Here is a 13,602-nt window from a genome sequence, read left to right as displayed (position 1 = left end):
CCGAGTTTCTCCAACATTTTCTGTTTGTGAGAGATACCCACATCGTTTGAAGAAACTTTTTTAAAAATGGTTTCATCCAAAAGTTCATCCCTTGTACTGCACTGAACATAGAACATAGAACGTTACAGCGCAGTACAGGCCCTTCGGCCCTCGATGTTGCGCTGACCTGCAAAATTAATCTGATGCCCATCTAATCTACACTGTTCCATTATTATCCATATGTCCAATGCCCGTTTAAATGCCCTTAACGTCAGCGGGTCTACTACTGATGCAGGCAGGCTGTTCCATGCCCCTACTACTCTCGAATTAAAGAAACTACCCCTAATATCTGTCCTAAATCTATCACCCCTCAATTTAAAGCTACATCCTCTCGTGTTAGCCTTCACCATCCGAGGAAAAAGGCTCTCACTATCTAACCCTCTGATTATCTTATATGTCTCAATTAAGTCACCTCTCAACTTTTGTCTCTTCAATGAAAACAGCCCCAGTTCCCTCAACCTTTCCTCGTTAAGACCTTCCTTCCATACCAAGGAACATCCGAATAAATCTCCTCTGAACCCTTTCCAAAGCTTCCACATCCTTCCCATGAAGTGTCAGCTTCATTTATTTGAAATCCCTGGAGTGGGATTTGAACCAACAAAACTGTGACTAAGAGTTCAGAGTCCTACCAACATGTACCAAGTCATTGATTATATTTAAGACAGAGATATAGATCGGTTCTTGATTAGTTCCAAGGAAGGGTCACTCAACCTGAAATATTAACGCTGATTTCTCTCCACAAATGCTGCCAGACCTGCTGAGTTTTCCCAGAAATTTCGGTTTTTGTTCTTGATTAGTAATGGAATCAAGAGTTACAGGGAGAAGGCGGGAGAAGGATGTTGAGAAACATATCATGATTTGGAGATGCCGGTGTTGGACAGGGGTGTACAAAGTTAAAAATCAAATGGCAGAGCAAAATTGATGGGCAGAATGGCCTAATTCTGTTTCTATATCTTACAGTCTTATGGTCAACTAAACTAAAGTTGGTATACAGCAGTTGTGAACTATTCTAATGCAGTGTCATATTTAACGACAAAGTAGAAGATATTTAGAAGCTCTCCACAATTCCCTTAAAAGGGAGAGAATTTTACCCCGTTAAATGCTGACGGAACTTTCTGGTGATCAACAGAGCTCTTGCTGCCTTCCCCAACATAAAAAACAACAAGCCAATCATTTCTGTTTCAAAGCTGTGGTTGCTTTAACACCAATGACAACTGAGTTTGCATTGCTGTGTACGGAACCTCTAATCCAATATTAACATGCTGTGCACACTCAACACCAGCACAGCAATATGTCATTCAACTGTTTCTTAACCCCGGCAACCTCTGTTAACCTAAACCTGGGTTCAGAGAAAATGAATTTGCAATTAGATTTCACATCTAAACAGCTTCTTTCACAGACTCGACAGAAAGCAGCAATGCGGAAAGCCATTCTGGGCTGGCTAGGGCAATTAGAAAACAGGCCAAGTGTAAACAAAAGGAGCGAGATGACAGCCTTGCAGCTCAGGAACCTGTGAAGAAACAGTTGGGGGTGAAGAGGAAACTGTGCATTTGTGACAGGAAAGGAGTCGTCAAATGTGCAAATAGTTTCAAGGGAGAACCCATTTGACTAATTACCGTGGGAAATCAAGAATCAAAGTTTCCTTTCCCTGGATTCTTTCTTGCTCACGCACTTACTAGCGAACATGTTTTAAACAGTGTCAACAGCTTTGTGTACCTTGTCAATGACAATGACTCTCCACCACATTCCCATTAAAATCTGTACCACCACTTTTGTTTCACCAATGATACAAGGCATGGTGAGTCACAAGCTGTCTTGATTTCCATCAAGACAATACCGGTTTCTTCAGGTAGACCTTAGTGTGTAGATGCAATGAGGCTCAGAAACTCAATGGTTACTTGGAATATGTATCCCAGTGAAATCAAAGTGAGTTTGCCCCTATTTCCCAATATATTACAGACATTGCACAATTAATCTTTTATATTCTTGGAAACTGGGCATCACTGGAAATGCCAGTAAATTTTGCCATCGCTAAAGGCCCTATGAACTGAAAAACTTGCTAGGACACCTGAGAGGGCAGTTAAGAGTCGTCATATTAAGAAGCACATGCAAACCTGAATCTTAACTTCAGCATATCTGAGGTACAAAGGCAACTTAGAAATATCTAGTCAATTGTTATAAGAAGAATATTATAAGAAGAATATTATTAAGCTAGGGAGGGTTCAGATGAGATTTACCAGAATATGTTTGAGTTATGGAGAAAGGCTGGATAGGCTGGGAAGTTTTTTCCCTGGAGCACAGGAAGTTGAGAGGTGACCTTATAGAAGCTTATACGGTGGCACGGTGCACAGTGGTTAGCACTGCTGCCTCACAGTGCCAGAGACCCGGGTTCAATTCCCACCTCGGTCACAGGGCACATTCTCCCTGTGTCTGCGTGGGTTTCCTCCGGGTGCTCCGGTTTCCTCCCACAGTCCAAAGACGTGCAGGGTAGGTGAATTAGCCATGCTAAGTTGCCCGTAGTGTTAGGTAAAGGGGTAAATGTAGGGGAATGGGTCTGGGTGGGTTGCGCTTCGGCGGGTCGGTGTGGACTTGTTGGGCCGAAGGGCCTGTTTCCACACTGTAAGTAATCTAGTCTAATTTAAAAAATCATGAAGAGTATAGATAGGGTCAATGGTGGATGTCCTTTCCCCAGGATGAGGGATTTTCAAAACTAAGGGGCACATTTTTAAAGTGAGAACAGAAGATTTAAAAGAGACATGAAGGGCAATTTTCTTTACACAAAGGATGGTTCATGTGTTGGAAGAACTTCCTGAGGAAATGGTGGATGCGGGTAGGGTTACAACATTGAAAAGACACTCAAGTAAGCACATGAATAGGAAAGGTTTGGAGGGATATGGGCCAGGAGCAGGCAGGAGGGATTCGTTGAGTTTGGGATTATGGTCAGCATGGACTGGTTGGATCTGGTTCTGTGCTGGATGACTCTATGGAATGGGGGTATATCATACAAAATAATGTACTCAGCTGAGGAGCATGTCACATTGCCCAAGGGTTAGTGGCCTCACCACATCTCAAGTTTGTACTGCAAAGATGACACTTTACAGATAATTATGTAAATATGTATAAACACAGGATTGAAACAGGTGAGCACAGGCATGTTTCTATGATTGGGTCATTAAGGCATATGAAGATACGAAATAGGAGCCCCTCAGTCTGCTTCAGCATTCGATAGGTTTATAACTTTTCTAATTACTCTCTGTTCCCATCTATCCTGATAACCTTGCTCATCGAGAATCTATCCACCTTGAAATATTCAAAAACTCTGCTTCCACTGCCTTTTGAGGATGAGACGTCCAAAGACTGAAGACGCTCCAGATTTATTAGTTGATGTTAAATCCCTCCGGCTGCAGTGGGATGTGAAGCTGCATTAGTCTGGGCCTCGAGATTGCTAGTTTAGTGACTACACCATCATCATTGTGCACCCCCGCCCTCCAAACTATTCAGCTGTAGCACATAACTATCTCCTTCTTTCTGAAGAACCTAATTGAGAACGATTATACAGCGAAGGAAGGATAAAGGTCAGATTCGCAGTCGAGATATTCCTCACTGGTTGGCCGGGAATGCTGCTTTGATCCGCTTGGTGGTAGGAGTCTCTATCCAATGACTGTTCCATTTTAATAACTAAGTGACTAACATGGATACACATCAAAGGCCACATGTAATTGGACACGTAACCCATTCTTGACAAAGCCTTCAGGCACCCTCATCAGTTCTGTTATTTTCGTAGCCACTCAAAACCTTTTGAAGGACCATCTGAAGGGCCATCAGCATTTGAGGCAAGACAAAGCGAGCCAAACCCTCCCATCAGGATTGTTGTGCACTCTAGCTTTCCATATCACTGACAGTATTCTCTTCAAATGTCCCCAGTTGAAAGCATTTTTACAATATTACAGTGTCCAGCTCTGTGAGTGCACAATTTGGGTGCAGTGGACATATCCATCAAATGAGACAGCCAGAAAAGCTCACACTGAGGACTGAACTGAATGATAGCAGCAACGAGAAATTATCATCGTGAGAAAAAGGCACAAACGATAGAATTCTTTCTCAATACCAAAAGCTCAAGAAGGTCAATGGGGATTTAAGAGAGGCTTTCAGAGTGAATCTTGTAAGACGGCTTCTGTCGGTTGGCAAATTCATAACAGAAGGTACCACGGAAGAACTCCGAATTATCAATGAGAGGTTGACGGCAAAAATTCTTTCCACGTAAAATCATTCACACAAGAATGAGCTACTGCAGTCGACTACTGTTCTCATTTTAAAGGAGATCTGAATGAGTGTCTACAAAGGAATTGTTTCCAAATATCTTGGTACAAGGCAGGAAACTTATCGACAAGAGGAAAACACTGATCGAGGGGCTAGTAGCAGCACACTTGGCCAAATGGCTCCTTGCTAAACTACAAACGTTTTAGCCACAATCTGACCATATGAAATAAAGCTGCAGAATGAAAGAATGACAAAAGCACAGAAGGAGGCCATTCTCCTGGTGACTCTGCACTGGACCTCTGCAAAAGTAATCTATCCTACTCCCATTACCCCGCCTGATCCCTGTACCCTGTACTCGTTCCATTTGGGTGACAATCAGCCGGTCATTCCTGGCTGCAATCACTCGCTGTCCAGACAACGTTTTCCTCTGTCACCGTTGTTTCCTTTGCAATCTGTCTTAAATCTGTGGCCTCTGGTTCTCAGCTTATCTGTCAGTGGGAACTGTTTCCATTCTTGACTTTGTTTAGACCCCCAATGATTTTGAACACTTCCATCAAATCTCCTCTTAACCTCTGTGCTTTAAGGAGGCACTCAGAGAAGCCTCATTAGATCAACACCGTATACAGTAGATGGACTGTCTTCTGAGGAGATGTTGAGTAGATTGGGCCTGTACTTGTTAGATTATAGAAGGATGAGAGGTGACCTTAATGAAACATGCAAGATGTGAGCGGCACGGTGGCACAGTGGTTAGCACTGCTGCCTCACAGCGTCAGAGACACGGGTTCAATTCCCGCCTCAGGCGATTGATTGACTGTGTGGAGTTTGCACATTCTCCCCGTGTCTGCGTGGGTTTCCTCCGGGTGCTCCGGTTTCCTCCCACAGTCCAAAGATGTGCAGGTCAGGTGAATTGGCCATGCTAAATTGCCCGTAGTGTTAGGTAAGGGGTAGATGTAGGGGTATGGGTGGGTTGCGCTTCGGCGGGTCGGTGTGGACTTGTTGGGCCGAAGGGCCTGTTTCCACACTGTAAGTAATCTAATCTAATCTAATCTAATTCTTACAGGGATTTGACAGAGTAGATGCTGAAAAAGAAGGAATTTCCTCTTTCAGAGGATAGTGAATACAGGGGAATTCTTTACTTCAGAGGGCTGCTGAGTTTGGGTTGTTAAGCATATTCAAGGCTGTGACAGAGTTTTAAATCAGTAACGAAATCAAGGGTTATGGGGTAAAGGCAGCATAGGGGAGTTGAGGATTTTCAGATTAACTCAAATCTCATCGGAAGGCATAGCAGACTAGATGGGCTGAATGGTCTAGTTTTTTTTATTAGATTACCTACAGCGTGGAAACAGGCCCTTCGGCCCAACAAGTCGACACCAACCCTCCGAAGAGCAACCCACCCAGACCCATTCCCCTACATTCACCCCTGACTAATGCACCTAACACTATGGGAAATTTAGCATGGCCAATTCACCTAACCTGCACGTCTTTGGACTGTGGGAGGAAACTGGAACACCCGGAGGAAACCCACGCAGACACGGGGAGAACGTGCAAACTCCACACAGGCAGCTGCGGAAAAGAAACACAGAGAATTAGTATTCCACTAATACTGTTGAAGTCTCTGATAACTTTTGAGTCGGAGGCATACTCACAGAATAAACAACGCCACACAATGGAAATAAAGTGTTGTTTTTCATTTGTCTGTGGGACGTGGGGGGAATTATTCGCCAGGCCAGCATTACGCTACAGGGCAGCATGGTGGCTCAGTGCTTAGTGCCAGGGACTCGGGTTCAATTCCAGCCTTAGGCGACTGTCTGTATGGAGTTTGCACATTCTCCCTGTGTCTGTGCTGGGTTGCTCCGGTTTCTTCCCACAGTCCAAAGATGTGCAGGTTAAGTGGATTGGCCATGCTAAATTGTCCATAGTGTCCAACTATGTGCAGGCTACACGGATTAGTCATGGGAAATGCAGGGTGATAGGGAAAGGGTTATCGGGGGAGGCTCTTCAGAGGGTTAGTATGGACTTAATGGGCTGAATGTCCAGCTTCCGCACTGAAGGGATTCTATGATTGCCCTGATGATGCAGTAACTCCACCAATACTGTGGTAGAAATGACTCTTCAATATGAATCAGATGATTGAAGGCTAGAATACTATCAGCTGCAGAGTGCTAGCTGGACGATGAGGTGAGGGTGGTGTTGTGGGAATGCCTCTTGGCAGGAAATCCAGAAATCCAGGCAAATACTTCGGGTCTGTACATTTAAATCCCACCACGGCACCAAGTGATAATCAAAATCAATTAATACATTTGCCGTTATAAAAGCTCATCTCAGCAGTCAATCATTGCTTCAAAACCCATCTAATGCCCCTTTGGGAAAGATATTCAACACCCTTACCCGGTCTATGTATTCTGCAGCAAAATCGACTGTCTCCTGAAATGGCCGAGCAAGTTCAAGGACAATTAGCAACAAGCAGCAAACCCCATCAAAGGGCAGGATAAAACAAAGTGTTGGGAGGCCCCAGCGAGCAGAGCTGACTGATGTGGATAGTTTCACTTGGTTTAAAATTCGGTGACAAATCATGTGGAGATCTGCTCTTTCCTATCAAATAGAAAAAATTCCATTCTCAGCCTGAAAAGTTGATGTTGCAATTTTAAAATGGGGCTTTGCATCTGCTTGGAGTCATAAAACGTGCAAAGTTTAACTGATGGGGGAGTCTGATAGCCTCCTGACTCTCATTACATTGCACATTCAACGCTGCTTTGCATAGACACAAAGTGTTCACCTAACAGCATTGTGAAGCACTGCCTACAACCCAGCCAGCCAGTGGTGAATGCACATTTGTAACAGTTGCCTGCAAAGGCATCCCTTTCTGCTTATTGTTAAAGGCATTAGTTCTACATATCTGTCATTGGACAATATAATATTGTCAGCTTGTTGACCAGTGAAGCTTAACCAGGAAATGCCGCAGTATAGTAAGACTACTTTGAATTTTAATTTGGAGATGCCGGTGTTGGACTGGAGTGTACAAGCTAAAAAATCACACAACACCAGGTTATAGTCCAACAGGTTTAATTGGAAGCACTAGCTTTCGGAGTGGTGCTCCTTCATCAGGTGATTATGGAGGACACAATTGTAAGACAACCACCTGATGAAGGAGCAGCGCCTGATGAAGGAGCAGCGCTCCAAAAGCTAGTGCTTCCAATTAAACCTGTTGGACTATAGCCTGGTGTGTGATTTTTAACTTTGAATTTTAAAACTATTTAAACTTTTCAATTTTGAAGAATTTTTTTCTATAGCAGTTAATATTAACTGCGCTGCTACGTCAAACCCATAATGTTCTCCCTGAGCTTCATACTTGGCAAAGCCCTGACTTGTATTTGCTGACCCTGACTTGTATTTGTTGACCCTGACCTATTTCCCAGCAAAAATGCTTTTTAATGTTAGTTGACCTCTCTTTATCCGATTTGACTCCAGCTGGTATGCAGTGCTGCAGCTATACACTGCCTCTCTAACACCTCTCACCTCACTTTACTTACCTATTCAGCTTAACGTCTATTCCCAATCTTCACTGTCAGGTAACGAGAAACCTAGCAGTTTCTGCCGCAAATGTCTTGACAGTCTATCCCCTTTTAGTTTCTCTGTCACTTTTGTATTTTGCCAATTAATTAGCTTATCTCCATTGGGAGGGAATTTATCTTTGCTTCTGGATATCAGGAGCAAGTAATTACTCTGAGTATTTATTATTTTCTGCTCTGCCTGTTTCAAGTTTCACAATATGATTGTTCCTTCCCAGAATGCCCTCCTGTTGTCAACTTGAACTGTTTTTCCTGTTAGCATTTAGCTTCTGCTACTTTGTTTCAAATAGGTCTCTCTTTGCCCCACTGGGCACCTCTTTAAAGAATTTATAAGTTAACTTATATTCATCTCAGTGACCCTTTCCCCCTTCATCCTGCAGTATCTGTCGAGTTAGTTTTCTTTCTGTTTATATCCTTTTACATTGTCTCGTTAACATGGCCAGCATTCTATTGTACCTGGATGAGACCTGAGGGAATTGTTAATGCATTGGTTATCCATAGTTCATCAATCAAACAATAAACGTACAAGCGATTGGTCCCCTCCATGCTGACAGTCAGTGCTAAACACGGTGACAAATTGAAGTGCTGGCCAATTTCAGGAACGTCACTGAAAACGTGTCATAATAATGAAAAATCTAAAAGTTACAAGAACGTTGGAACACAGATTTCAATCCCATCATTACCGAGGCTGGGCACACGTTCTGTGAAACAGCAACCTTGCCATTTGGGGAAAATGTCAGTGATGGTGTGCTCAAGTCAGAATCAGCGCCACTCCTGATCCTGAGCCACTAAACTAGGCTGATTCTTCAATGCAGAGCTGAAGCAGTGTTACACACTCCTTCAAATAAACACTTTGGAAAGTTCCAGCAATACCGAAGGAACTTGGTTCTTTGCAATCTGAACACAAGCTTCGATAGCGTCATTTTAATACATGTCAGCTTTTGTTGTTAAACAGGGTCTGAAGTCACAAGTCAGAAGTCTTCCAAGAACTTCCCACCTACGTTCGTGACACCACCCACGCCCTCCACCTCCTCCAGGATTTCCGCTTCCCCGGTCCCCAACGCCTCATCTTCACCATGGACATCCAGTCCCTGTACACCTCCATCCCCCATCACGAAGGGCTCAAAGCACTCCGCTTCTTCCTTTCCCGCCGTCCCACCCAGTACCCTTCCACCGACACCCTCCTTCGACTGACCGAACTGGTCCTCACCCTGAACAACTTTTCTTTCCAATCCTCCCACCAGTGTTACACACTCCTTCAAATAAACACTTTGGAAAGTTCCGGCAATACCGAAGGAACTTGGTTCTTTGTAATCTGAACACAAGCTTCGATAGCGTCATTTTAATACATGTCAGCTTTTGTTGTTAAACAGGGTCAGAAGTCACACAACACCAGGTTATGGTCCAACAGATTTATTTGCAATCACAAACTTTCGGAATGCTGCTCCATTGTCAGGCGAAGTCACTTAATGGAGCAGCGCTCTGAAATCTCGAGATTTCAAATAAACCCATTGGACTATAGCCTAGTGTCGTATGACCTCTGACCTCGTCCGCCCCAGTGCAAGACTGGCACCTCCACACCTCGTTAAACCGGATCACAGAATGTTTCTGGTCTCCTTCTGTACCAGCTGTATTCACTCGCACCAAATCTCCTGCCTTTTCCCCTTATCCCTGCACATCATTGCGAACCAAATGATTATCCAATGCCTACATGAATGGATCGAACCTACCGCAACACATTTCATTCCATCTGCAAAAGACTCACTGTATAAAAAAAGCTTTTTCTCACATTATCCTTGCTTCATTTGCACATAGCTTTAACTCTAAGCACTCTCATTCTTGTTTCTTTTACAAGGAGGAACAGTTTAATCCTATCTATTCTGTCCAGCCTATTCATGGTTTTGAAAATGTCAATCAGATCTCCACACAGCCTCCCCCTCTCCAGGAAGAAGTCTCAACTCCTTCAATCTATCCTCACAGCTGAACCTTCTCATACCTGGAACCAGACTTAGAAACTGCTTCTGCACTCTTTCCAACACATCAGAATTTTTCCTATAACATGGCGCCCACAGCTGTATACAATATTCCACTTGAGGTCGAATGAGACCAACAATGAGACTGATCTCTTTATTACCATTAACATTTGCCCTAGAAACTGATGGTCTTAAGAATTGATTGAAATGTCAGTGTTAACAAGGCTCATTTAAGGAACTGTGTAGTAAGAAGAAATTATATCAAAGTTGATAAGAAGTTTATTTTACTCATTTTCCCTCACCTGTCTCAGGTCCAGGGTAATTGTCACCCAGTGATACTTCCTCCCATTCTGGATGCTGGGACTCTGCCACCAGTTGTTGGTACCATCTATAGCACTCACGATAGGATGTCGCTCTAAACATACCGTACAAAACAAAAAGAGAAAGATTTGTTCTTTGTGTGAACTGTCCTACAGACTGTCTTGTCTTCTTCCATCTTTTGCTTCTTTGGCTCATTCCAATTTGAAAGCACACTACTATTCAGCTAAGAGAGCTGCCTATTAAGGGGCAAATTAGCACCCTTGTGTAGTGGTTACTGTGCTGGAAGGGAGGGCCAGCTGAAAAATTTTATAACCCCGTTTATGTCTTGCCAAGGGCCTGTTTCCACACTGTAATGTAATCTAATCTTAAGGGGCAAATTAGCACCCTTGTGTAGTGGTTACTGTGCTGGAAGGGAGGGCCAGCTGAAAAATTTTATAACCCCGTTTATGTCTTGCCCAGCCAAATCTGGCATTAACAGGAAATGGGCCAAATGACCACGGACAAAGACTGGACACACTCACCTTCAGATACTGTGAGTGGAGAACTCTTAACAGGGGAGAAGTTCAAAGAATCCAGGATGAGGTGAGATCCAGACAATTCCTTATTTAGTCAGGAGAACCACACATGCTCCAACAGGCCGATAAGTAAAGTTTCAGCCTTTGTATTAAACCCCTTACCAAAGACAGAAGAAGGCTGGGGATGGAGCATCATGGAGGTGTTGAAACCCAACAATTCCTTCACCTTCTACCCTCTTCCAACCCAATGCACATGTATCAATTACCATTTTTACTGTGCTAGATAGCTGGTGGGCAAGTCTCCAAAGTTTGGAAACATTTCTTTGGCACTTCCACCACGCCTTAAACATTCATTGGCTCCCCCAGTAATGAGCAGTGACAGCAGTGTGTATATCTAAAAGGTACCTTGCAGCAACTCACTCCCTCAACAGCACCTTTCAAATTCACATCCTCTTCCATCTAGAAGGAGAAGACCAGTGGATACATGGGCACACTACGACCTGCATACTTCCTTCTAAAGCACACAACCTCGAAGGTGCTGTGAAAATTGCAGAGAATTACTCATCCAGGTTGGGGCCACAGGGTGTTAGTTCACAAACTGAACTAGCTCACACTTTTCAAGGGAATGCAATAAACAGGGTTGAGAATCTTGGAATTGGAACCTACATGCTATGGTTTTTAAAAGAGCTCCTACATCAATTCAGCGAACATCAAGGCCTATATCATAAACAGACATTGACAAGTAGTTCGTTACCTTTGCGATTTGCACTGTTCGAGTCACAAATACGACATTGTGGGTTGCGTATTGGTCGCCCGGGAACATGCTCCACCAGCTTACAGTACATCTCAGGACCATTTTCACCACACGTTGCATTGGTGGAGATCACCGCATTACTGGCAAGATTCAGGATTGCCGGGAATAGTCCTGGTACAAACAAAGACAGTAAATCTTGAGAAAGTCTGCAGCTGATACCAAACCACAGCTATGAACTGTCATATAAGCTTGACAAAAAGGAGACTGAGCTAAGAACCGCTCTCCTCACTGTGTATAGGAATGATCATTTTGTTAGGAATACTTAGCAGGAGGATTTCAGCATTCCCTTATGGCACATGGGCTTGGCTGGCTGGCCAGCAATTGTGGCTCCTGTTGAGTTACTCATTATCTGTTCACATAGTTATACTGAATGACCAAAGTCATCTCATGCCACTTAGGGAAGGAATTCTGCCATTCTGAACCGGTCTCCAGACCCCAGCAACGTGGTCGACTCTAACTACCCCCTGGGCATGTAGGGAGGGCAATAAATACTGGCCTTGTCAATGATGCCCTCATTCCATGAGCATTTTTTAAATTTAGAAGTCATCTTGTTAGAAAGATTGCAGTTACTTGACCTAATGTGGTCGACAGTCTTCTACAGGCTAGACAGGAAAGTCTAGATTCACGTCAGATGCCCTTCATTCCTCCCTGGAACATCTTGACACCAAGAACAGCTACTTGAGAATCCTAGTCATTGACTACAGTTCAGCCTTCAACACTATCATCCCTTCCAGACTGATTACTAAAATTTGTGATCTCGGACTAAGCCCACTCTCTACAACTGGATCCTCAGTTTCCTGACCCACAGGCCACAATCAGTGAAGACTGGGGACAATATTTCATCCTCACTAACACTCAACACTGGAGCCCCCCGGGGGTGCGTACTCAGCCCACTACTGTACTCACTGTATACCCATGACTGCGTCGCCAAATACCAGACTAATGCCATTTACAAGTTCGCTGATGACATCACCGTAGTCAGTTGAATCTCAGATGGCAACGAAACAGACTACAGACAGAGGTGGAACACCTGGAAAAATGGTGCACTGAGAACAAACTAGTTCTCAATGCCAGCAAAATTCATTATTGACTTCCGGTGGGATGTTATTCATGCTACCCTACACATCAACAGCACAGAGGTGGAACAAGTGGAGAGTGTCAAACTCCTGGGAGTGGTCATCTACAATAAGCTTTCTTGGACTCTTCATATGGAAGCGCTGGTTACAAATGCCCAACAACGTCTCTTCTTTTTCAGGCAGCTGAGGGAATTTGGCATGACGGCGAATACCTTTGCCAGCTTTTATAGATGCACCATCGAGACCATTCTGTCTGGATGTATCACTACCTGGTATGGCAACTGTACCATTCAAGATCGGAGACGGTTACAGAGAGTGGTGAACCCGGCCTGGACAAGCACAAAGGCCAACCTCCCATCTATAGAATCCAACTACCAGGCCCACTGTCAAGGAAAGCCGCAAGCATTCTCAAAGATCCATCCCACCCTGGCAATGTTTTTCTACAACCTCTACCATCATGGAGAAGGTACCGAAGCCTGGACACATGCACCAGCTGGTTTTGCAACAGTTTCTAACCTACTGTTGTTAGAATACTGAATGGGCTCACAATCTTTTAACATTCACCTGTACCTGTGTTTTTTGTTTTTGCCATTGTTTCCCTATTATTTACTATCTATGCTACGTAACTCTGTGATCTGTCTGCATTGCTCACAAGACAAAGCTTTTCACTGTGCCTCGGGACACGTGACAATAAATTCAACTCAATTCAATTCAAGTCCCTTCCAGGGCAAAGATAAGAAACATGTTAAACTCTTCGCTCCTTTATCTCTCCAAATTTCTCGAGTCTTCTCCTGGAAGTGCTGGTACAAACAAATATGTTCTACAGGGACAGTTGTACAGTCAGACACAGGGCCATGGCCCAGTTCGAAGGATATCATCGACTTTTCTCTTCACGTATCACATTTCTTTTAGCATGCAGTTGAAATCACCATTATACTCGATCAAGGTGTTTATCACAGATATTTCAGTCTTCCTGCAACTGTCATATTCACATACGACACTTTTTATTCATTCATGGCAGCACTTATTACTCAT

At 43.8% G+C, this 13,602-nt stretch overlaps 1 protein-coding gene across 1 annotated transcript in view; it reads right to left on the bottom strand.

Moving 5' to 3' along the window:
* Nucleotides 1-13,602, bottom strand: part of lama1 (laminin, alpha 1) — a 290,652-nt gene that overhangs the window by 222,530 nt on the left and 54,520 nt on the right. The window contains exons 2-3 of the mRNA XM_043687534.1: nucleotides 11,432-11,602; nucleotides 10,144-10,256 (exon numbers count right to left, since the gene is read on the bottom strand). Coding sequence (XP_043543469.1) covers nucleotides 10,144-10,256; nucleotides 11,432-11,602 — 284 coding nt within the window. The remainder of the gene's footprint in view (nucleotides 1-10,143; nucleotides 10,257-11,431; nucleotides 11,603-13,602) is intronic.

Source organism: Chiloscyllium plagiosum, chromosome 4 (genome assembly GCF_004010195.1).
Source record: "Chiloscyllium plagiosum isolate BGI_BamShark_2017 chromosome 4, ASM401019v2, whole genome shotgun sequence".
In the NCBI taxonomy this organism is placed as follows: Eukaryota; Metazoa; Chordata; class Chondrichthyes; order Orectolobiformes; family Hemiscylliidae; genus Chiloscyllium; species Chiloscyllium plagiosum.
The sequence above is the reverse complement of the archived record's forward strand: the minus strand, read 5'-3'. Positions and strand labels throughout refer to the sequence as shown.